The sequence below is a fragment of the Gymnogyps californianus genome, chromosome 1, assembly GCF_018139145.2.
Source record: "Gymnogyps californianus isolate 813 chromosome 1, ASM1813914v2, whole genome shotgun sequence".
NCBI classification, from domain to species: Eukaryota; Metazoa; Chordata; class Aves; order Accipitriformes; family Cathartidae; genus Gymnogyps; species Gymnogyps californianus.
This window is the reverse complement of record NC_059471.1, coordinates 165,454,913-165,481,105: the sequence shown is the minus strand read 5'-3', so window position 1 is coordinate 165,481,105 and position 26,193 is coordinate 165,454,913. Positions and strand designations below refer to the sequence as shown.

The 26,193-nt window shown below is 39.4% G+C and overlaps 1 protein-coding gene across 1 annotated transcript in view; it reads left to right on the top strand.

Annotated features, from left to right (window-relative positions):
* ANO4 (anoctamin 4) overlaps positions 1 to 26,193 on the top strand; it is a 121,634-nt gene that overhangs the window by 82,679 nt on the left and 12,762 nt on the right. Inside the window, exons 15-21 of the mRNA XM_050901808.1 lie at positions 4,017 to 4,099; positions 10,147 to 10,287; positions 12,892 to 13,056; positions 16,677 to 16,713; positions 19,327 to 19,438; positions 20,518 to 20,575; positions 23,267 to 23,364. Of these exons, the coding sequence (XP_050757765.1) occupies positions 4,017 to 4,099; positions 10,147 to 10,287; positions 12,892 to 13,056; positions 16,677 to 16,713; positions 19,327 to 19,438; positions 20,518 to 20,575; positions 23,267 to 23,364 (694 nt within the window). The remainder of the gene's footprint in view (positions 1 to 4,016; positions 4,100 to 10,146; positions 10,288 to 12,891; positions 13,057 to 16,676; positions 16,714 to 19,326; positions 19,439 to 20,517; positions 20,576 to 23,266; positions 23,365 to 26,193) is intronic.

The following is a 26,193-nucleotide window of genomic DNA, read 5'->3' as shown; positions in this document are numbered from 1 at the left end:
ACTCTAAAGACATCTTTAATTGATGGACAAAGTGGGTTGGTCACTTTTTAAACAGAAATAAAATGCTTCTCCAAATGATGAGCAAACTGCTGTGGCCAGGCTAGGGAGAGGAATTACCATGACAAATATAAGTATGGGCTGCATGATTTGTGGAGAAGCAATGAGACTGGCTGTAGGACTCTGAAGCACAGGGACCCATCTTTTATAATGCTTCATTGTGGGATAAGTGGGTCCCATCAAAGTAAGGTTGGAATTGTCAAGTGCACCAGGAGATATTGGAATAGAAACACACTTTTCTTCAAAAAATATATTGACTCATCACCTCACTTACTGTATTTCTGCCCGGTTTAAGCAAAGTTCTATATAAGAAGTAAAAGTAATTGATATAATAGGAAAAGAATATGATACTTACTGATGTATACCCAAAATACATAGGACTCAAGACAACTTTCATTTTAAACTGATATAGCAAAGGACTAAAGATAGTCTCCCTTCAGTACACTGAAGAAATTCACTGGTAGTTTGTATAAGCTTTTCTGTATTGGAGCTTCTGTTGAAAGGAAAGACCCTTTCAGAAGCATTGAAGCTATAAATCTCTGCAGTTTATAGGAAACACTAAGTCCCTATAAACACTAATACTTTTTTTTATTGGTGAACAGATTGTCGTTGATGCTCGCTGAGATGTCGTCATCTCAGAAGCTAGAAAAGCATTTTTCCTTTCGAGAATCTCTAGTCTTGATGATATTTTCCAGATGTTCAAAGCTTTGAAAAAGAGGGGAGCAATAGCATTTTTTGTGTTTCTGTGCTAGAGGGAAACACCTACACTTTGCCCTTCATGTATGTCTTGAGATATGTCGAGCTTGATGAAAAGGTGGGTCCCATTTCTAGGAAAAACTCCTCTCTTTTTACTGTCTGAATTGGATTCTTACCAAAGACAGAAAATGAGAGAAAGATGTTCATTCTAAATAAATGTTGACATTTAAAGTGCAGAAAAAAGTCATTCTCAGAAAAAAATCTAGGTAAATTTGCTAATCAGTTGACTCCCAGCATGTTGCTGTAAAGCCAGATGGAATGGTAGCTTTTGCGTTTCCAGTTGAAGTACTGGGGAAAGCTAGTGCAAAGATATCACTGTCTAGATGTTTCCTGAAGATCAGTAACAAAGTTCTGTAACTGTCCAACAGGAGAGTCCAGCTATTTATCATTTCTAATGCTTTGTTAGAGACAAGGTGGGCTGATGGTAGTTTCTCTGTCTCTGCATATCTTTGGGGGACTAAGGGACACAAGAAAAGCCCTTCTTGAAATTTCTTCTTGTCTACCTAGAAGCATGTTTCCTTTGATAAAGGAAGTAGTTTTAGAACACTTGCTGAAAGCCAAAGTTGGGAGGGGAAAAAAGGCCTGGCATGAAGAATTTAACACTTTTTTCAAGCAATAAGACATGCCAACATAAAACATTTTTTCTAAATATATTAGTTAGTCTAAAAAAAGATATTACTTTCCTACAAACCTTGCCTCTAGCATAAAACATTCACATTGATCTGCTCTCTGAGGAGACAGAATTTAAGGAAGTTCTTCAGCACTCTTCCTGGTATATAGAATATATTCCAGAAGTCAGGATGGATATATTAAATGGTGTTCTGAAATACGATAGGGAGACGATTTCTGAGAGAAGATCAGGATTAAGCTGTTTGCTGCAAGAGGCCATTTGCATTACTAAATAAGATCACAACTTGTTTCAAAAGCATCTGAGGAAATGATGTTAAGACAGCTGTTTGTATAAGTGGATGTTGAGGACTGAGCTGCAAGGTTGAGCTCTGAAGCAGGGCAAGCATAGTATAGAAAAAGCTAGCAAAAGACCTGGGAGTTAAGGCCAATGAGAAATTCAAAATTCCAAGCAGGATTTTTGGAGAATTCTCAGCATCTGGTTTAAAAATGCCAATTGGAAAATGGGAGAACGATAAGTACAACTGTGTCCTATTGAGCTGTCAAAGTCAGAAAAGAATGCTGAAGTGTGATATAGGGTATTAGCAATTACTTGACTAGAAAAGAAGCAGAGAAATTTCAAAATGCAGTACTTTTTAGAAGACCTCAGTACTATAGTGAATCAATCAAAGATGGTTATTTATAGCACATTTTAAAATATCTAGCAAGGGAGAAGTGCATACTGTCCTGGAGAGAGGGAGAAAAGTGTAGCACCATAAAAGCTAAAACAGCACTGTGCATATCATCCTATTTGCTACGTAATGATTTGAAAATAGCTTTCTAAAGAAGCTTCAGGAACTGCACATACTTACTCTGACAGGTGCTAAATATACTAAGTATAATATGTATAGATTTCTCACTCCAGGTGTGTGGAAAACAAGAAAGAAAAGAAGTACAGTTCAGCACAGACATATCTGAGAGGTTCATGCCTGTGGACTCGTACGCCCACTCGAGTCCTGCTTCCAGCTGCTTTTTGGAATGGAAACAGAGTGGTAGTAATCAATCAATCAGGCTTGTTTCTCCCAGGTCTCCAAAAAGTGCAGGGCTACTTCTTTAGCCTGTACAAAATAATTCAATATGAGCTGATAGGAGAGAAGCAGCTCCACCAGAAGACAAGTCAAGGAATGGACAATGTTGTGGTTCAGCAGCCACAGAGTCTCATTAGCACTTACTAGTTTTGCTGATCCCAACCAATCATACTGCAATTATTAGAAAAAGTCATAGAAACATTAGGCTCAGGAGATTGAATTGAACTCTTTATTAGATTAAATCAAAGTAGCTGGTTACCTGGTGTAACATAACTCCAGCTTTCAGAAAAAGGATGATGTGATATATGAAAATGCCTTCAAACCAAATAGCTGCCTCCTTAAACATGCTTTTGATATCTTTTACCTTATCTGTTCACAGTGTTCATTTTCTAAGCATATCTTAGCTGTATTGGCTAATACATTAAAATATAATAATTCTTACTGGCTAAAAATTCACTTTGACCAAACTGATGCCAGTGCTTAGTATCATGTCACATCGTTATCAATATGCTGCAGTAGGGCAGATAGTCCATTAAGGAGATGCTTTTAGGACTAGATGCGGAACATATTGCCAGGCTATTGTGACACTGTTACAGCTGATACTGTGCTAGCTCATGAACAGAGGTTTATGTTCTTTGTGGTTATCAGGTTAAAAGCCTGATGCTTTTCAGTGAGCAGTAAAGGGAAGAGCCAAACTTCACAGTGGGAGAGGAAGCCTTTGCAGTGATTTGTATTAGCTTTAGGCAGCTTCTACATTCTTCAAATTAAAAAACTTGTAACCATAAACAGGCTCAGTATTAATCTCCAGAATATGAACATATTATTTTATGTCTGAGTGCTTCCTTGATTGTTCATTTCATCACAAAGTGGAAGCACAGTCATGTACAGGCAGATTATACTATCTTGAACTCTGTCAATAAGGGCTGTACAGCACAGAACGTTTAATTGTCAGATGTTAATGCCACACCACATATACACACTCACGTAGTGTAAAAGAAATGGTCTAGATTAGAAAGGTGTAAGACAAAAATTCCCATTTCCTCAGTAGTACTCTACAGATTTGCACATGCACCGGAATGTGCTTCCTCTGGCTTCTGGTTTCTGTGTATTGTAAATGGTCTTCAAAGAATGAAAGTTACTGCCTTATCTACAATAGCCCCAAGAAACCTTTAGCTTCATCAGAAATCTGCTATATCTAGTAATGATGACTCACAGGAACAATTTTATTCTTTGAGAGTCCTCCCTTGGTTGGTTAGAAATTAAACATCCACATTTAGCACTAAATGAAATCTCTAAAGCCTCAATCGTACTTGAAGCAAGCAAAGTAATCCTTAGAAAGCAATGCTTTTTGAAAGCAGTTTTGATCATCAGCATGATTTGCTGTTCAAAGGAACCCATTTATGCAAAGAAAAGAAAAGAATGTAACAGCTTCATTCAACAGTTCTGTGATAGTCGTTAACATTTTCTTGACTTAAAAACAATTTTGTATTTTTTTTCTATTTACTCCAGCAACTGTTTTTCTGGAGTTTTGGAAAAGAAGGCGAGCAGTAATTGCTTATGACTGGGACTTGATAGACTGGGAAGAAGAAGAGGTTTGTATAAAAAAATGTACTCCTTAATCTGTAATACAAAAAGATTTGGTTAAAAAAGTAAGCATGTTTTTCTTTTGGATTTATTTTAAATTCATTCTTCAAATCTTCTTAAACTAGGAAATAAGCATTTTTCTCCTCAGATGTTTCCTCTGGAATGTGGAGAAACTTTCCCCAGGCCAAACTATCCTCTCTTTTTACACCTTTGTAAATCTAAGTTAATTTCAACATATCAGTGGCTGTTGTGAGAGATTTCAGGAAAAAAACACACTTTGGGGGAAGCTAACAAATATTACTTTTGAATCCAAGGAAATTCTTGACAGCCCAGGGTACCGTGAATTTTGGTAAATGAGCTTTTATCTATTCTTTTAGATAGCCACTAAGAATATTGATGGAGAGAAAGCCTTGTGAGGCTTGTACCAGCTTCTGAATGTTCAGGTGCTCGTTACCTAAGTATACTGGAGAGACTGAGGGAGATGAACCAACTCAAAGGACTTAATTCATCCTCTGTTGGTAGAGGAAATCCCCTTAGGGAGGAAACTAAACAGCGAAAAATAGCCTTAACCTTTTTGTGTGGTGGTTACCAGAAAGAAACAGCCTGCTTTTGGGAGTGGGAGCTGAGGTCTAAGTGGAACTAGAAGGTTTTATTATGCAGGAGAAAAGCAAGATTCAGTGGGTGTGGCAGAAAAAGTGCTCCTCAAGTGGGATTTGGACATACAGGTGTCCACAGAGTCTGCTCTCCTTCCTCTCCAGACACTGTCTTGAAGCTCTTGGAGGGACTGTAAGAGGCTACTGTAGTGGTCTCAATGCAGTTGAGCTTCTATATTGCTGCATCTGTGGAAGAATTTCTTTTTCATTAAACTTGCCAGCAGAGAAACAGACTTCTGAGTTATGGGATTTTTGTCTCTATGAGGAAATGTAGTTCAATGAGGCCATGAAATAGTACGATTGCTCATTTGCTGGTAGGATTTTTTTTTTAAATGCTTAATGACTAAGAAAATAATCCAAGAACATAAAATGAAATAACTTACACAACTGGAAATTGGTTTCTTTATAACAACAGGAACATCATTATTTGTGCACATATGCTGTCAATTCTTGGTGATACTTCAGGACTATTGTCATATATTTAGAAAATACTCTAATACTGATTTAACTCTCCTGAGATTAGCAGCCTGCTCTTGCCAATGCTGATGAGTCACAGAGAGACCACACTGAGATAGTCCTGCCTGAGGTTCAAATATTGTTCAGGATTGACCTGCAGTGATCATGTCCCCTCATGGCTAGTTGCAAAAAAAGCCACTGCTGCTGCTGACAGCTAAGGCAAAAGATGGACATACCAAATAGCAACTTCCAAGTCGGGATTATAGCTCAGTGTCCCCAGAATGAGAAGGAGCCTTTAACCTAATAAAATACACAAGCAAGTACAGTATGAGGCCCTTTTTATGTTTTTCCCAGGAAGCCTGGTCTTGCAGATGTTTATAGTTTGGGAGTTATATATCTGCACCTTTCACCATTTAACCTACCCGGCTTTGGGATTATGCTGATTTATAAAGCCATCCACTTGAATCTTCTATGATCAGTTCATTTACAAATATTGAATTTCCTGGTAAGGTTGTCCTTAAGTGATGCTTTGCTTTTTTTTTTTTTCCTTCTTTCCATGTAATAATACTAAGTGATTTCTGGCTGCTGTGGTAATGCTTGGAGGAGTCTTTTGCTCAGGTGTGAGCACAACAGCTCCAAGCCCATTCAGGACCACTCCCCATTCTGTTTCCTTCTCCTCTTTATGCACATGCCCAAACTCCACTTACAACCTTGCTGCTGCCACTGAAAGTGCATGTCCTCTTGCAGAGCCTGGAGGAAAGCAGTCCCATGGAAGATTCGCTCTCTGCTTTCTAAGCTTTTTTGGAAGAGCATTACCATGCCTATGCAACTAAGCCTTTGGCTGGAATAAACACTGAAAACACAGAAGAGAGTAGCATTACTGGATTTTTCCTCTTCCAGTCAGAAAGCCTGAAAGAGCTTCTGGTAGTTGAAACTATCCTCATAGAAATATGATATATTTATTTTATGATGTCTATCAAATAACATTATTTTTTAGAAGAGATGCTTATGTTGCACTGGCAGATTATTTCAGTTCAGCCTGCAGGGTGACATATGCATGTTGGTAATTTTCAGAGGATGCTTGCTCCCTGCTGATGGTCAGCTGGTCTTTTATTCTCACACCAGGCTTTTTCCAATTATCTCTGTCAACAAGACCTCAGTCAGATGCCCTGGGGCAGTGGTGAGTGTTCCTGCTCCAGAGCTATTCATTGCACCTTCTTACAGTTCTAGAGGGAGTTTTATAAGTCTCTACAGCAGGAGGTAACAGTCTTTTCAGAAGCAGTGTGCCAGGTGGTACCTTTCTCTCTCAAATTAGAGGTTAAAGATGCCGATAGGAACTCAACTGGCTGCTTCTCAAAGATTTATGTGACCAGTCATCAAAGCAACAGTATCTCATTGGCATTTGAGGCATCAGTTCCTCCTTTGTTCAGTGTTCAGTGGGATCCCAAGAGTGGGAGCTGATTGCCTCCCAGAGGTGTCTTCTCTGAAGATGCTACAACTGCCAGTGCCCATACCTACTGCACAACTCAAGCATGTCCTTGCTTTAAGGTCAGCTCTGCGGACCACTGCCTCCTTTTCTTAAGTATCGAATGCTGCACTTTTCCATTGGCATTGGGGTCTTTGCAGGACTTTGCCCCTGAGACAGCCAGAGTTTGGAAGCAGGTGTCCCAGGTGAAAAAGTGTTTCAGAAATGAAAGATCATTTCCCTGTTCTGTCATTCGAAGTCCACCTCTTCACTTTCCCATTGCCTTCAGCTGCAAGCAGGATGACCTGCAAACCACAGGCTTTGCAAGGAGACTTACTTCTGGGGGTGCTATCATTGTCCCAGTGATCAAGATTCAGATTTTCAATCTTTTACAAATCCTTTTTCTACATCTGGGCTATAGAGGACAATATATCCTTGGACTAGGAAGGATAGGACTCCTGCAAGAATTCACCTGTTGAAGGACTCGGAAACCTCCTGAAAGAAAAGGATATATATCACAAAAAAGTATAGAGTAGCTCTTTTAGTGCAGAAAGATCTAGCCTAAGGCACTGCACAAAGATCTGGCCTAAGGCAGTGCACATTAATCCATATTTGATACTCCAGAAATCAGTATGGTTTCTCCTGTGAGTAAAGAATTGGAATGATTCATGTTTGAGAAGCGGGAAGAAAGGAGAACGGTCTGTTTTATGTAGATTGAAAAAGACACATACTATGGAGTTTGATCATTAAGTTGTATGTGTCAGTGAGATGTCAGTGAGAATTTTGTCTCCGTAAGGTGAAAATTTTACTCCTAAAAGTGCTGCTTTCTAATAAAATCACTGCTAATTAAATTTCCTCTCTACATTCCATTCAGTTATCACTGGACAAAATCAGCCGATTTCTTTTATTAGCTATTTCAAAGAAATCAATTAAAGAGTTCTAATTACCATTTTAAGTCACAAGCTTTTGTTAATGAAGATTGTTATTTTTATTAACATTATCTGCCATGTCTAGCTTTTGCTTCCTTTAATTTTCATTGTCAAATTGAAAAATAAGGTTTTGCTACAGAGGGAAATTTATTAATTCCTACCAACAATAGATTGGAAAAAAAAACCCAAACCACATTTATAAAGCTTCCTATCACTTCGTTATCACTTTTCTGTTCTAAATGAAGAGACAAAGAAGTGAAACAATGAAGACGATGCGAAGGAGAATTAAATTTGTTCAGATATGCAACCTTGTGAATTCCTCACCACTTTAGATTTTCACCCAAGGAGGGCATGCAGCAGCCCCTGGAATGTCCAGGTCCCCCAGCCTGGGGACATGGGCTGAATGTGTTCTGGCTCTTTCCACCCTGCATATCTGGATTTCCTTTTCTTGTAAATGACGTGCAAGGTGGGAGACATGGAGAGTAACTGGGTCTTGGCTGGGCGTGCAACAAGAAACCAACTGTGCAGAGTTCCTGGCACTCCCAGATTAAATATGGCTTCTGTTGCTATTTACAGTGTAGTTTTTTCTTTTTCTTCAGTGTCACTTTCTTTATATCATTAACCTCAGCCAGACACAGTACTGTTCACTTCCTGCCCCAAGGTGTGCTCAGCATTGCTGACTGTCATTAAACAGGTACGAAGGTTCATGCCAGGGTTTCAGTTTTGTGTGGAGATGTATCTGTAAAAATAGCATTTGCATTAACTGAATTGACTGGAGATTGTAGGAGATACCTAGATTCATGGATGGGTGGATATGATGAGGACTTCCCTGTAGTGCAGATTGTAAAAGATAATCAAACCTTGGCTTAGAGAGAGCTGCAGAGAAGAGTTTCTTGTATATGACTCAGTAAGTCAGCTGGCAGAGCCCTTGCACAATCTACAGGGTGCAATTCTCAAGTGCCCTGCTTCAATGCTATCACACTCTGTCCTTTTGCATGTCCCTGGGCACACAGAAATACTACTTGCATTGTTTCTCTTGCTAGATTATCATCTGCTCAGCAGCCTTCAGCCCTGATATGGCAGGAACAGCTTGAGCAAGGTAGAATAAGAGCAAGGTCTTACCCTGCCTCCACAGAAACATGCTTAGCCTTTATATGTAGCTAATGTAGGGCTGGTTCCCTCAAGCATATAATTAGTTACACAGGTATTGCAGCTGAGCATACATGTCTCAGCTTTTTTTAATGCCATGTTATTAGGTTGCTGCTTGAATTTGGAAATTAACTGTATTGAGAAAGTGTCTTCAAAATTTGAGAGAATGAGACATGACTTTCCGCCCCCCCCCCCCCCCCCCCCCCCCCCCCCCGGGGAATTTTGTAAAAAGGATGTAGGATTTTAGGATATCTTATTTTTATTCACATTCTAAAGACTTGTATAAGCAGTTAACATTCACCTATTTCAATGCAATCATTTAAGGTCTGGGCATTTAGAACTTCCAGTCAGTCAAAGTTCAATTAAATGCAGTTGAAGGGTTGGAAGTGACTGAAATTGGTAAGCTGAGTTCTTGGCTGTTACAGAGAAATGCACAGCAGAGGCTTGGTGGAAAAGCTGCAAAGACAGTCCATAGCTGCTTTTGTGGTCCCTTGTAGCCAGCTGTACCATGGGCCAGTTCTCCAGTGTGCATCAGAGCATTGTAAAACTTGATCTAATTTATATGCACTGCCAGCAGCTGCGAGAGTCCATCTTTGCAGCCTGGTGCTTTCTCTCATCTCTGACAGCATCTCCGATGTCAGCCTTGGGTGAGGTGGCACAGGACATGCGGCTGTTGGTGAACCTCCCGGATGGCAGGGCAGTGGGGTAGCCCTACTGCAGCTGAAAACCATGAGGTCTTACCTGAACTAAGGGTGAACCCTGTCTTCTGACAACGTTGTAAACAGATGTAACCAAGTCTCTCCCCAAGAAATCCCCAGGTTTCGTTTCAGAAGAGTTTTTATGGCAAAGCTGGACTTGACATTTCTGCTGCTGAAAGCTGTTCCTGCTAATAATATTGTCCAAGTTAGGAAAGAATTAAGCCATATTAGATGGCATGGCTCCTTCTTCAAATGCTGAGAAACTTTTACTGGTAATGGGAAGGTAACCAATTACCTAGCAAACAGCAAATGGGTTTGGAAAAAAGGAGCTTTTTTTTTTTTCCTTTCTTTTTGCTTTGTTGTAGAATTCTAGTATCAATAGGATAATACCAGGCTGGAAAACTCTGTGATATCAACCTTAAAATAATGTGGCTTACAGCCATATAGTTTGAAGATCATTGTTTAGATGAGTAGCTAATTGGGGAGTTTACTAAATACTTCCAATATGGTTTTATGGCTACAGAGATTTATTCTAGTTCTCATGAAGGAGGCCTGATTTCCCAGCTCAGCTTTTATAGTAGCTGTGCCAGCTGCTGAATTCAAAGATGTAATTCCCAGTAACAGTGATCTGATAAATGATCTAAAGTTTTCTACAGAATCTTTCCTAGCTGTGCTGTATGTGAACATTGTCTATCTGTTCTTTAGGAGGAAATACGTCCGCAGTTTGAAGCCAAGTACTCCAAGAAAGAACGAATGAACCCCATATCCGGGAAGCCAGAGCCTTATCAAGCATTTGCAGATAAATGCAGCAGACTCATTGTTTCTGCATCTGGAATATTTTTTATGGTTTGAGAACTTTTATTTGTTTACCAGTTGAAAAAATACAAAATAACATCATCTCTGCTGAGAGAGTATAGAGATATTGGATATGACTGCTTGAAAGTGAAATAAGCTCTAGCATGTTTACTGCAGGCTGAAAATCTGTACATCGCAAATCACCTGAGTTTCTGTAAAGTCCTACACTAGTTTACTCTTCACTGAGTCTCACAGACAGTTAAGTCCATCCTTCAAGGCTACACACATAACGCCATATGTAGCGACACGCATGCTGGAATAGTGACGCTATCACATTTAGGCACCAACTTCAGCTGACTGAATTAGCTCACTGATTTCCTTGCCTTCCCTGCGTAGACAGCACAGCGTGATAGGGAGGGATGCTATGGAAGAGGTAGTTGTTCTTTGTAAACTCTACAGAGAACCTAAGGTGCCTAGAGTGCTTAATGATGTTAATATGTCCTAGTTTTTCAGTGTATTGAGGAGGTAAGGAAAGAGGGTTCATATTCCTAGTGCAATTGAAATGGAGCAACTGATGTTCCTTGTCTAAAATGAGGCATCTCTTCCTCTTCCAAAGTGCAAAACTAAATGCAGCAGCAAAATCTCTCCTAACAGAGCACTGCATGTATTTCTGCTGAAATGCCCCTGTCCTCTAACTTCACTGAATCTGTTATTTGCTGTTATTCACAAGACAACAGCAGTGGTAGGACTGGTCTTGAAAACACAGCTGGCGTCAATTCAGACCCTCATGGAATTTACTAGGGCTTTTCCAGGAGGCTGGAAAGTGATATATGTGTGTAACTTCAGAAGCTGTGGAGAGCCAGGTAGGTGAGCTAGCCCAGCAACTTTGTGTTTGAATGAGATGGGAGGGAACAGGGCAGAGGACTTGTAATAAACTGATGGCTTCAAAATTGTCCAAAGCAATCTTGGACTAGAAAGGCAAGAGCATTATTGAGATGAACTGTGCTCTGGTATGTCAGGTGGATGGACAGAGACACACAGAGAATCACTGGGCACGAGGAGCCAACATACTGTCTGACTCAGCCCTTGAAGACACTTAGGTCTGCTCAGGACTGCAGTCTCTGCTCAGAATTGACTCTACACCTGCAACGTTTTGCATATTTTCCCTACTTTTTTTTCTTGAAGGAGGACAGTTTTCACTCCCTACCCTTTGCAAACACAGTCATTAATCTTAGCCTAGTGACAGATCTTGCTCAAAGTGCCAGAGAGAGTAGCCTTGCTCTGAATTGCGTGCACCACAAATTGTCTCCATAGCAGTCCTTGAAACAGGACAAGGATTATTTTCACTGAAGATATTTTTTATTGCTGGCATAGCGTGGGCTTCCAATGAGTTAGAAAAACTCTGAATTTTCCCCCTTTTAGGTAAAAATATTCCTTAAAAATTGTAGCTTTAAGCACAGGAGATATATGCTTACCAAATTAGGGCAATTCTCGAAATTTCACAGCATTGACTCTCACAGTGCAGTTGCTAACACAGCTTGAACCAGGTTAGTGGTTCCCTGTTAACAAAGGAAAGCAGTCCTTCTTCCCCTCAACACTATGCAGGGAATCCAGAGACAATCCTTCACATTCACACACACTTTTCTATTTCTTCTACACTGGCATTATGTCAATCAATTTTGTAACTAATAAAATATGAAGTCAGCTTGATTAGCATTCACTGTTTTCAAAATTGTTTTGCCCATTCAGTTAGTTTAGATATACTTCAGTTTTGAAAGGTTTAAGTTTTCTATGCGTAACCTTGGAATACACCTATCTTTTGCAAATAATTGTCTGTCTTCTACTGAAGAAACTCTCTCCTTATCTAATAGGGTAGCTAATGGGTACTGGGTCAGAGTTTCTGAGATGAGTCCCCCATGCCAATTCCCAACTGTTTGTCCTCTAGGTGGCTTGCTAAACTGTGACATAAGTTGGTCACGATGGAAAACAGTTGTCATTTAGAGCTCAACTGTTGCATATGGAACATCGAGTGATTAGCAGCCTGGCTCAGCTGCATGGCTTTCACATTGTAACTGTCACATTTGCTGAAAGTCTCATCAGAGAAGAAATTACAAGGGCAATTGAATTTGTTACCTTCCCTAGATAGAATCTTTCCAGAATTGTAGCAAGAAACAGCTTGCTAGGGTAGCTTGGCAGGGTTGTTGTCGAGGCAGTGCTTACAAATGGAGATATTTTCTCCTGTAAGTGTCAAGTCCATCAAAGCACAAAATCCATCCCAAATATGACACCATCAAGCTGGGACATCAGCTTGAGACTAGCCTTTGCACATCGTGGAACATGCATGTAAGGAAAATTCCTAATTCCCAAAACTGGCAACACTGTTTCCCACATTAATGCTAAGGAAGAGGTACATTTTCATGAAAATGTTTAAAATTAAAAATCGGTTTAATGTGATTTCAAAGATATTTTGCATTATGGAAAATAAAAAGGACTTCACAGTAAGAAGAATATTGATGTTGAAACCTTTCTCTGGAATCAAAATGGATGTATTTTTCAAGTCTTTCATTGTTTTAGTTTTCAGAGTTTCAGGGAGAAGTTAACTCCTGTTCTATTGAAAGTTTTCAGGTTCTTCTCTCTGATTTTTTCTTCCTTTAGATCTGTGTGGTGATTGCTGCTGTTTTTGGCATTGTTATTTACCGTGTTGTGACTGTCAGCACTTTTGCTGCCTTTAAGTGGGCTTTAATCAGGAATAACTCTCAGGTTGCAACTACAGGGACTGCAGTGTGCATCAACTTTTGCATCATCATGCTACTGAATGTGGTGAGTAAAACTAACATATCCAAAGTTATACCCAAGCCATCAGATCAGTACGTATCTCAGTCTGCAGACCACCGAATGCTTTTGGTTCCTTTTTCAGCAGGAATGGAGTGTCTTGCTAAGCCAGACATGGCATTATTGTTTATGGACATCATTCACTATTTATGTAAAGTACAATTCCAAACACAAAGCATTGTGTCAAGCGTGTTTGAATGTTCTAAAAAATATTTTAGGGAGACGTGTCCATACTCCTGTTTTATCCTCTGCCTCTTTTTTTCCTTTCGTATGTTTGCAGGTTTCAGTCCATTTCATTAATATTCTTTTTAATTAGTGTTTTGGTGTTATTTGTTTAAATACAGTGGCCAAGCTTAATTCTTATTTATACTCGTTTCAGTAATTCCAGCTTCACTTTTCACAGTAGTTTACCAGTGAGGATATGCATATACAGACACAATGTCCATATGCAGGAGAACTCCCTTGGGCTGAAATTTTCACGAGGCTTGAGCAGACATGACTTGTTCCATGAGCTGCCTATGACCTTTGCCAGGGTACACCAGAGACATGGTCTGGGTCCATTGTAGGGGGGCTGGCTGAGATCAGGTTATTATTGTGAACTGGTTTGGAACCAGACTTGGGACAAAGACAAAAATGGAATTTCTATGTGGTAACAGCCCCAGTAAGACACTATAGCATAGATTAGATGGGAAACGAGTTTCATCCTTCCATCAAGATACAGTTACTTCTGTCTATTGCTGTGATAGCAATGTGTCTTCTATTAGTTGCTCTTGGCAAGAGGTGTATGGCCTTTTACTATCAGGTTTTGTCAACTGACATTATAAGAATGCATTTTAAGGGGGAGGAGGGATCACCCTACAAACCATCCAGGTACTGGAGCCAGGGCAGAGTATCTCTACCCACTCAGTAGCAAGCGTCTTCTGCAAAGAGCATGTTAGGCTTTACTCCAGGAGATATGCTGACTTACTTCCTAGGGGAAGTATGAGGTGTTATTTCAGGCATGCACATTTCCAAGTGCTGGCTTGGAGACTACTTTCTTTCCTGTGCAATACCCAAACATTTCCATTGTCTAAAAATTAATTTTAACAGCCCCTCGTTTATATAGCAGGAAATCCCAAGAGGCTTTGCTGCAGGACTTCACTTCTCCCTTTGGCATAGGCAAGACTGGATTGGTTACTAGGACAGTCTATCAAGAACTGTTGACTTTCCTATGTTTCCCTAAGGTGGGACTATAGGCTGAGAAAGGGCAGAAAGAAGAGATGGAAGCTGTTATTCTCTCTGAATTTGTAGAGGGCTCTCTTCTTTTATGTTATTTTTGATTTGTTGTTTGTTGTCTGCAGCTTTTGGGGATCTTCTTTAATCCGCCTAGAGCATACAATAAGCATAGAAGAAATAAAAAGAGAACTATATCTATCTATGTCAGTACAATGTCCATTTCCAAGCTCTCAGTATAAGTCATTGTATATGCAGTGAAGCAGCAACAAAGAAATACTGCACAAACAAAATTATTTGGTTCTCAAAAAGTTTTACAGCTTAGAGAAATTTTTAAAATAATGGAAGACGGTTTGAAGGTGCCTTTTGAGAAACTTTGTTTTATTTCCTAAAATACATCAAATAACTAGAGCACTGCAAAGATGGATTTCTTAAGCCTTATACTCATTACCATGCAATAAACACCACAGCCTTAGATCTGGATATAGCTCATAGAAACAAAAGATCCCCAAAATGTGAAACTGCCAGAGCTTTTCAAAAGAAGGACTTCAGAACATAATCCCTCACTTCCCATGATGGATTAATGTAGTTTACTGAAGGACAGTAGTGGGATTTCTTTTGAAAAACAAATTTTTTTTCCCCAGAAGCAATTCAGGTAGTTGAATCCTCTACAAACTGTGACTCAAGAAAAGTAGCAGGAGAGCAAGCAAAGATACAGTAATAGAACCAGAATGGACCAAGATGTATATAACAGTAGGGAATTCACTGCTAGGAAACCTGGAAAACCGCCAGTGATTCTGATACGAGTTGACAACCTCTCTAAGCATCAGGGGAAAGGTCTAGACCACAAGTAACTTCTAGACTGGATGCTCTGAGAGCTAGATACATACACTGACAAATCCATCATGACAAAACAAAATGACCTTCAAGCATAATGTCTCCCAGATAATCCTGCAGCCTGACCTGGGAACAATCATTAGCTTTACCTAGGTTAATAAAACCTATTAATTCCAGTGATATCGCCCATAGAAAATACGAACACAGAACAGAATATGATTCTAAACAAGGCCCCTTGGGACTAGTAGTGATAAACTGCAGTAGCAGATAATTAGATCCAAACATTGTTAACAGAATCTCTGACCCAGTCTTACTGTTCCAGGAGGAATAGCAACAAAATACAGTTTTGATACCCCCTTCTGCAGAGCAACATACATTTGTAAAATAGCACACTCCCTGCTGGGATCAGGATATAAACCACCCAGACATTTAGCGCTTTTACAGTTGCCCATAAGAGATGCTTTTAAACCCAGAAGAAACCACCTTTTTCATTACTTGAAACAAAACTGTTTACTCCAAAGGCAGCAAAAAGCTATTCTAAGCAAGAAGTGGTTGTTAACATGGATGAGAGAATTCAGGATGACTTCAGTTCTTAAGCAGGCAGTTTGATCTGTAAATTGTGCATAACTCAATTTAAGCAAGAGTTGATAAGTATAACTGCAAATAAAAAGAAACATTGCTGATATGCACTTTAAGAATAAGTAAGTACTTGAGCCTGAAATATGAGGAGCTTTGTATCCCTGTAGGCATCAGTGAGAGTAAAGGACATTTAGAGTTTTGTGGGAACAGGCTCCAGACTCATTTAAAGCAAATGGAAATTGTTGTATTAATTTACACTAATACTGATGTTGGTGGTGATGTACTTTATAGGTTCAAAACCCCTTTGCAAATACTAATTGTGAAAACCTTCCAAGTTAGTTTTTGTAAGCTTTATGAAGTTAGCAGTCTCACGGAGAGTTTGAGAGTATGGTATCTGCTAAGCATAGAAAGTACCGCTTAGGATTTAGAACAATGTCACTGACTCAGAGTAAGAAATGTGTCTGGTGATGGGGATTACTAAAGACTTTCTCTGAAGCAACCCTGTCTCCCCAGTGTCTTTCCTTTCAGCACCAATAAATCCCAAACAAAACCAAAAAGCCCAAAATACCCAACATACCAGAGAATGCTCTTACTAGGGTGATTTTTTTTGTGACATAAATGGTCCATAAGTAACTAAAACAAAAATCACAGTTGCGCTATTGTTCTGCTTTGTGTTTTTGGAAAAGTTATCTCACCCTTTTTCACTGTGTATGTAAAATAGGGACAGTGACAGCATTTTTTTCTCCATATATTGTGGATGAAAAGAGCTGAGTATAAGCTTTAAAAATATTACTGTTCCTTGTTTGATTATATCATTATATTATTATTACTATATAGTTTTATTATCATCATTATCCGAACATCACAGGGACCATCTGGATGTCAGATATAACATGTAAGAGCAGTTACTCTACCTAGAAAGCAGTTCTATATTTTTGAGCTGGTCACGTGTCTAAGAGGCTGTTTCTTCTTTGTTACAGCTGTATGAAAAGGTTGCTCTTTTCCTGACAAATTTAGGTAAGCAATGCTAAATACAAAATTGAATGATATTGTACTGATTTTTTGGTCCCTATACTATGACAGCATTCAAACAGTCTGTATAAATATGAAAAATCCTGATTAATTTGCAATCTATAGGAATTAATGTTTTTCTTAAGTTTATTATAAAGGAGTATATAAACTAAGCTATAGTGCCATTCAATCAGTGGTGACAACAATCACCCACCTGCCATGCTTGGTTCTTGTTCCAACCCCTTACCTTGTAAGAACTTCAACAAACTGTTACCGTGGGGGAAAAAGCATGGGTTTTCAGAGAGACTGAGCAGTCACAACCCCCAGGTTTTGTGAAGACCTGGAAATGGGGGAATCACTTCTGGAAGCCAAATTTATAGCTTGAAACTAAGGTGCTTATTGACTATCAAACATATGCCTTTAAGAGGGGCAGTAATTTGGAGGGAAAATAACTAGGTGACTCATCAACTCTACCAACACCTAAACTCTAATGGTGTTCTAAGTTTCAGTAATCTTTTCAGCTCACCCGTAAAGGTGATCTTTATGCTAGAGTAAGGACAACATATTTTCTAAGGACAGCATGAACTGTCAATGGGGTAGCAATAGGCTATCACTCATGTGTCCATGGCTCAGGCAGAGTCTCTGGAGATCCTGATCATGCTGGAAGATTGCAGTAGTTCGTGGCAATTGGCAAGGGCTCCTTAGTGTCAAGAAGCCTGAAATGAGACTCTTGCTGAAGGCCTGTTAAGCAAACCATATTATGGCATGTGTAGAAGTAGTGTGAGGAGATTATTTTGAGCTTCTAAATACCTGTGTACATTGCTGATATTCAGTAAGGTATTTTGGACCAGGTGGACAGATTTTGGTGTCTGCTCAGAGGAAACACACATCTGATTTTAGCTAGTGTCAGGGCTTTTCTACGTCTGGGAAGTCATAGGTGTGTGTTCAAAGCACGTCTGTGTAAGATAGCATTTTATTCTGTTGTTTCTTATGAGACTGAGAGTCCTCATTTGTATGCTGTAAATTTAAAATATTTTTGCCATCCTGTATCTATGGAAAAGATACCTGCTAGTTACAGTTGAGAAATATGACTTTCAAGCACGTGATTTGCACAGGCTATGCCCTTTTACTCCCTGTGATACACTGGGGACAGTAAAATATGGCCTAGAGACCTTGAAGCTTGATTACTTTCTGCCAGGTTATCATCAGGGTAGGTCTGCTTCTTGTAGCCTGTGCAGAAAGCACTTATATGAAAACTCAGTGGATCAAGCTGTTCTGACTGCGTTCAGACTGTTTTGTGGTTTTTACTCTGATGGCCTAAGTAGCTGATTTGGTTTGAATGATCTTTATCAGTGTAATAAGCTCAGACTGGAATTGGCAGCAAAGGTACATTCAGGATGTCCTTCTTCAGCCTTTCCATGACCTTTTTCAGAGCTCACGTCCATGCGCCTCCAGAGCATTACCATTGTCTCTGATGGGCATATGAGCGAAGTTTCAGCTGTAGCAGCCTTGTTAAAGTCAAACTTGTCCTTCCCACAGACTGGCATCAAAAATCCACAATGCTTTATTTCTTTCTGCTTAGCTAAATATGTATGTACTGACATACACACAAACTTGGGTTTCTTGACAGGCATTTCCAAATCACTAACACAGTTGTTAATTTATGGTCTGTTTTATGGTTTTGTTGATGCATCTGTTTGAAATTTCCTCATGGGTAGGGCAGCTCTAATTAAAGAGAACCTAGTTTATCGTTGTTGTTTCTGTACTTCCAGTACTTTACTGGAGGCTCCTTTGGAAATAGTATATGAGTACTACCATTATGATACTCAGAATCACCATTAGTACCTCCACTTCTCCTCTGATTACTCCTGTTCACAGCAATGGTTGACTAGTAACAAGTTCCTGCCAACTGGAAAGTAGTTCCAGGACGTGGTACTGGCGTGTTGGCATAGAAGTGGTTTTGTTAACTTCTGTCGTGATATCTCTTTAGATGGAGATTAAGGGCCTCCCTGAAGGGAAGAATATGTCTTCCCCTTTCCCATTTGCCTTACCCCATCCATTGCAAAATATTTTTTCTCAGTCTTCTGTGATGAGTTCCCTGGGACAAGGAAAGGGAGTCATGCAGTGGCACCTCACTGATACCTGTGCAGAGTCCTTAGGTGCCAGCATGGTGGGCAAATCCATGAAACAATTACAAGGAGGATTTGCTCCAGTTTAGTGTGACATCTCTAACAAAAAGGTACTTACATGGCTTGTAGTGGGGTGCTTTCTGGCAATGTCATTATGGTAGGTTGCAGAAAAGGAAACAAAAGAAGACCCTCAGCCTGTAAAGCTCACAGGAATCCAGGAGGGCTGTTTAATATACACATTATTTCAACCACTTTCTTACAGTCTCCTGGGAATATACATATGCAGATATCATAAGAGATTTCTAAGTCTTTACAAGCTCACTTGCTGTGTGCTGCTTTTGGATACAATTTCTTCTGTCAGCTTGTATTTTGAAATCAGCAGGCTAATTTACAAATACATTGCCAGCTCTGATAGGTGTGTGCAGCCTTTGTGCCAAGGGAAATTGTTAATCTGATTAAACCTCTGAAACTCTGCTCTCTTTCTTCACAGAGCAGCCTCGTACCGAATCCGAGTGGGAGAACAGCTTCACTCTGAAAATGTTTCTTTTTCAGTTTGTCAATCTGAACAGCTCTACCTTTTATATAGCATTCTTCCTTGGAAGGTAGGATTGATGTCTGCACCCTCATATGTGCAAAATGAAATAGAGAGAAGAAATAAAATTGTCTGTAATGAAACAAAATGGGACCGTATTATCACACATCTCAAAATGCAAATTCCATACGAGCAAAGCAGGACAGATTGCAGTTTTATTTTCCTTTAAAAGGCCCAGAAACAGACGTAGTTTTCGTTTCCTAGCACCACATTGGCTCAGTGCTAACTTTTAACAATTTCATTACTGGGAACTGATGCATCCCACAATACTATACATGCAGGTCGCTTCACTCTGTCTTTATGTGTGTAATTTGTACAGGTAAGTAAATAACTTAACACTGGGTCTTTTTCTTTCAGAATAGAATAGAATAGAACAGAATAGAACAGAAGAGAACGGAATAGTTCAGTTGGAAGGGACCTACAATGATCATCTAGTCCAACTGCCTGAATACTTTGCTGCTTCTATTATATGATTTGGACTGTTAAGAGTGAATTATCAGTTATCAGATGTTTTTTTTCCACAGAAAATGAAATATATATATATATGTATGTCTCTTTCTGCAAGTCCCCTAAAAGCAAAAGAGCCTTTGAGTAGAGAAGGCTTGAGTAGAAGAATCCATCAATATGGATTATTTGCATGTGGGAAGTTGTGGGAAACATTTTGGAAGAAAACATGGGAGAATAGTAAGGAAATTATGTTTTCCTAATGAAAACTAACATTTTCACTGATTTCACAGAAAGACAGATATCACAGCCCACATTATGGTGTAAGGAAATGGACTGGCAGTTGAAAGCCATTTTCCAAACTGACATGAAGAGTTTTATTCAGATTTTCTCTCTTCTCTGCATATGCTGAATACCCAACAGCAGAGTATTTGGTATTGAAATGAAACTGGAAGTAAAAATATACTTAGCCCTTCATGGAAATTATTCCAGGAATCCCCCAAAATGTTTTGCAGCATAACATCTTTTATAGTTATATCAATCACGCTAAGATGACATTAGATTAAAACAACAGTGTGAGCTTTCTTCTACTACTGTGAACAGACTGCTTACACAACATAGTTGATGTATATTCCTGTGTTAAAGATTTACAGGACACCCTGGTGCCTACTTAAGGCTGATAAACCGGTGGAGACTGGAAGAGGTGAGTGTTCCCTAACTACACACTGATTTATCTGCTGCCCACACATGCAGTGAATGCAAGCAGAGGCAGACACATAACTCTGTCTCGGTATTTTTGAGTGTGTTATTGGGTTTTCAGTTGCTGTCTAACTTCACACTACTAACACTACCATCTGCTACAAAAACATCTACATATTGATATATATATGCCCTTTTCAATGCTGGAAGTTTTAGTGTTTGCATCACATTTGGATAGTGGTATCAAATGGTTGAAACATTACTCACATTTTTACATTGGAAATATTTCATCCTTGAAAAGAATCAGTCAGATATGAATCTGACAACTTTTTGCTTCTAAAAAAATCCTTTCTTCTCAGCTTTTCTAGCCTTGCTGACCAGGGAGCTAAAATAATAAAATAGTAACTTAAAAGTCCAGACACATAAAATGTACTTGAAAGTTGACCAAAACAACGAACAAACTTCCCAAAAGAGCTACTGGCATAATGTTCCATGTCTGTAAAACCAAATGGATTTGAAGAGCAATGAGAGGTTGGCTTTGCAAGTCACTCAAGGACCAATCCCATTTTTTTGGCAAATACATTCAGAATTCAAAAACCATTTGACAGTTATTGGAGGTGAACAGCAGCAGTTTCTGGACCAGTCATGTAGTTTCCAGTGCTGCTATTTGCACACTCAAATCCCATGGTTTCTTTCCTGGTTCACAGCTGAAAAACTGAAACAACTTTGCAAATACATGACAAATGGCAAGTGGAAAATGCAGGTCTTATACTGCCAACATGAATTTACAAACACTTCCAGATATATAAATATTTTGTTTAATAGAGGTCATCCAAATACTACCAAAAAAGGAATAATTTGAAAAAGCGATCCTAATTTTGAAGCAGTGAATTCTGTGTATTCAAGGAAAGAATACTTGATAAATGGACAGACAGAAATTCACTGAATATCCCTCCAAAGTCTGAGAGGGGCTGAGCTGACCTAACAGCATGCTGCTGCCAAAAGAATACAGTTCTGCTCTTCCTTTGAGCCTTTCGCCAGAAGTTTGCTCCTTCCTTTTCCTCTGCATTGGCTCTGGCTTGTCCAACCCTGTGAGGAGCCTATTCAGTTCCCTGTATCAGCAGGAAACTCTTCCTTTTTCTGGCTGAATTAGTTTTCTGATGAGTTACTGCGCTGAATCATCTCACAGAGGGATCAGAGAACAGGGAAAGAACCTCACCTCTCTGCAGGAGCAGAGATGGGAGGAAGAAAGAACCAGGTTTGGGAGGGAAGTGCAACAGCCAGGTGTTACAGGTTGAGTCAGTTGCTGGTGGAAGCTACTATTAGTAGACCCTACTATTTTACTTTTCTCAGATCAGAAAAAAAGTCTAACAATAAAAGAAATGTCTAATAAAAAAAGTCTCGACTTTATTGACCATATCTGTGCTAGGTCTTACTAGGAACATAATTTAGAATATAATGCCCAGATATCCATCCAATAGTCCTCTCTTCACCTGTTGGATGAAGCCAAGTCTAAGACATTTGATAGCACAATATAGTCTAGTCCAGTGTCCATGGGCATATTCAGAACACAATTTATATATTAGTGAAGTTATGGTTGTAACATCACCACTACTTCATTAATACTGCACCTACCTCTCTCAGGTTATATTGGCTCGTGTGACTGATTCCTAAAAACAGAAGGATGATGATTTAATAATAATGCCAGATAAGTTAATTTAAAAAAAAATCATAATTATCTGCCACCCTGTTAATCTAAAGAGAAGCTGGATGAGGTCAACAGAAACCTCAGCAGGGACCCAGATTCTGAGCACTGTATAATGCAGTATGTATAAGAAATTCATATCACATTTTCTTACAGGTCATAACTAATTTTTTTCCCTAAAAGTTAAAGAGAGATAGTTCCAGTTCCATGACAGTGATCTGTTTGACTTATCCATAACACACAGGTTTAACAATACAGCTTGGACTCCACTGTTTGGATCCGCAAAGTCAATTGTGCAAAATGCTGTTTGAGGGCAGAAAGTTTTTGGTCCTTTTCTGTTTCTTCCAATACTAGATGAAAAATTGTGGAATTACGTAAATTTGTACTAGCTGAGCATCTCTCCCAAAAGCAGCACCACTTCTTCAAGGTCTGCAGCCACTGCTAAAGCAAGCAAGCACTCAGCAAGAGACACTAAGAACTGTTGTTCAACAGTTAGAGATTTTTAGTTCTTCAAGAAAATAATAGCTTTGCATGGTCCACTCAGTCATATACCTTAAATAGTACTCAATAAACAGTATTAGGTCTATCCTCTAGGCATAAACTCTTTGCCTGTGCAGCCAGGAGGAATTTTTTCTTCATTCTTTGACTTCATGCACAGACAATCTCCCCAAAAACTGTTGAAATCATTGCAGAAACTTGGTAGCCTTTGCCTCTGTCCCACCCACAATTGCACAACATATTAGAAGCGCTAAGGTGAAAACTGCATTGGTTTCAGCTGATTCTGACCTCTGCAGAGAATTAGGTGATAGGCTTAAAAGGCTGACAGTATGATATACTCTCATATGTTCCCACGAGTTTATATTTAAAAAAAAAAAGAATGGCATTTAATTTCCTCTAAGTAGATTATCTAATATCCACTTCTAGTCTTTAAGAAATGCTTTAAAACTCAGCATTATTTCTGCTTAACCTTTTGTTTCTTTTTTTCTTTAGTGCCACCCTAGTGGATGCCTTATTGATCTCTGTATGCAAATGGGTATTATAATGGTGTTAAAGCAAACCTGGAATAATTTCATGGAACTGGGCTACCCGTAAGTAAATATAATGCTTCTGTAGGTCACAGAAGAATACTATGTCTATGCTTTCCTTATGACCAGTTACATAAAAGCAAGATACAGTAGTCATTACAACAGAAAATCCCCCCTAGGATACAGAACTCTTAAGACAGATTTCCAGACATGTAGACCTATATGGTGTTTGTGGTTTTTTTCACATTGGACATAGTTTGCAAAAGTGAAAGTGTAATATAAATATTAACAAATAAATAATATATGGGAAGTACTTGATTTCATTAAATTGTATTCTGTGTTTTTAAATTCCTTAAAAATAACTGTAGGACCGCTGTATTCCTTACACGGGAAATATTATATGTATCATTTTTTAACTATGCCAGTAAGTTCTAAATTGAATTTCTCCTTGCTGGGTGATAAAAGATGCCTGAAAGGGCAGGTATGAGCTGGAAAAAATGCACTGCTGGCACATACACTCTTAGAGACAGAAAAATGTACTGTCTGGTATATAGATAAGTAGCCTGGTGATCTTCAGGGTATTATGGAGCTGTGCCCTAGCTAAAAAGGCTGACGATTATTCATTTCCTATTGGTTCATTTCTTATTGATTAGTATTTAATGAGCATGTTTAATATGATTAATATAGACAGTTGATGCTAGAGACAGTGTGGCGGGTCATCAAGGGAAATCAGCAAGTGTGAAAATATAAGAGAGCTGACATTGTCAGAAAGTTTGCCCTTGCAAAGTTCAGAGGGATTTGCTTCACTGCAGGATCCACAGCAGAGCTAGTGCAGAGTTCGGTCCCTGAACTGCAGAAATGTGTTGCAGACCTGCTTTCAGGCAGCCTTAGTGCTGATCACATTTAGCTGTAATGAGAATGGAGTAAATGATTTAAATGCACAGAGTAATTGGCAATCAAGGTACTCAAAGCTTGCTATCTCTCTGTCTTCCCGGGTTTGCTCCTAGCACTGCTTGCCAGGATTTTGCAGCTGTTAGGGCTGGAGGAATTAGCCAGGGTGGGGAGGAGGGAACAGCAGTATTGATCCTTCTCTTTCCACTCCCTGCCTCTTTTGTCAGTTTTCATTAGAACTTTCTGCTACCTATTAGTAGGGATTATGAAACCTAATAAAGAGCACAGAAGGGGATTAAAGAAGGTGACTGAAGGAGATAGGAGGAGATTGTTTAAGAACAAGTGATTTAATAGGAATAAACTGCTTCAGGTGAAGTCAGTTTCTTCATTTTAGAGTCACAACAAAAATCACAACACAAAACACACAGTCACAACAATATGAGATGCTTCAACTTATTCTGATGAGAGATGTATTTGCTTTCCAGACTTTCAGTCCACCTTCTAGCCCTGAAATGCTGCAGGCAAGTGCATTTCCTTTTTGTATGAAAAAAACATGATTATTTCTGCTAAGAGCATGACTGGAGCCAACACCATGTGGATGGCCAGAGAATTTGGAGGCAATTCTATAGTCTGTAGTAGAACATCACTGCACCTCCACCCATGTGCTGGCTGCTGCCTGCCAAGACCCAGGCAGAGCCAGCACTGCGTAGTGCCAAAGCTGATAGCAGAGAATGTTTCCCTGTAAGACAGCCCTAGGAGAGGAGCACCAGCAGCCTTTTTTGGAGAGTGTTTTTTTTGCACCATTTCAGGGTGGCAGCCCAGCTCTGGTACAGGCATGTGCTCCCACGGGGACCACAGAGACACACAAGGCAAGTCAGAAATGCCACCAGGTGTTCCTTGGTGACAGGAACCCCAGCGCAGCGCCTGCCATCACATTTCTCACTGATACATGCGGCATTGGCTTCTCTTCTGAAATTTCTGCCTCAGAGTTAAAAACTAGGTTTAAAAGACATCAAAGAGAGGCCCTAGAGTGCATGCTAGAGCATTGATTGTTTAGTGGTTACATTTTTAATACAAATACTGGCCTGTCAGAGTGGTGCTTCTGCTTCATACAAACACCACCTCAAAACCTCTGCAAGTGTGCACCAGTTCTCCTCTCCTGCATAGATACACTTGCAATAACTAAGAAACAAAGTATAAATTATTGCTTCATTTGGAGGTGGAAAACTGCAATTTCAAGTTGATGTTTTTCTTGGAAGAAGAACATACATCCATATTAAAACCACATTACATTGCATTGCTCACATTTTGCTGACACATAAATCAGAAAATGACATCTCTTTGGATTTTACTAGGTGTCTTAGATATTTAGTAACATTGGTTATGGTTTTCCCCTCACAAAGGAGGAAGTTAATCAGGATCTGTCTCAGCGTATTGGTCTCCCATCCACCTCACCCCTCAATTTGCTGCCTTTGCAGGAATTCAGTTCTCAGCCCTCTCACTTTCTCACAGGCGAGACACAAGAGCCAAAGTCCCAAAGGGTGCTGTGGACTGCAAAGATGTGCCCTTAACTATCCCACAGTTCATCGATCACAACCATGGTCATTCACAGGAAAGGCCTTTTTAGGCTTTTTACACGCTAGTGACTGGCTGCAAGCTTCTAAAACCAAATATTTTAATAATTACTTGTACTTCCAAATTTTAGCTTGAAGTCCATGCTTGTACTTCTAAATTTTTTTTTTTCACTTCTAAACTCTAGATTTTAATGCCCTGCACTCAGTTGCACCTACACTTCTTTAAGGAAGACAGGAAAAGCTATAACCTCTCTGGTAAATGGCCTGAATGGAAAAATAATCTCTGAGCTTTAAGAAAACAAGCAATTAGCCAAGCCCTTATCCAAATCCAATGGCCATTTGCCTACTATTCACAGACCAGACCAGGCCACTGTGAAGGCAAGAAGCAAAGCACAGTCAGGGAAAGGATTGAATTATTTGGGTGAAC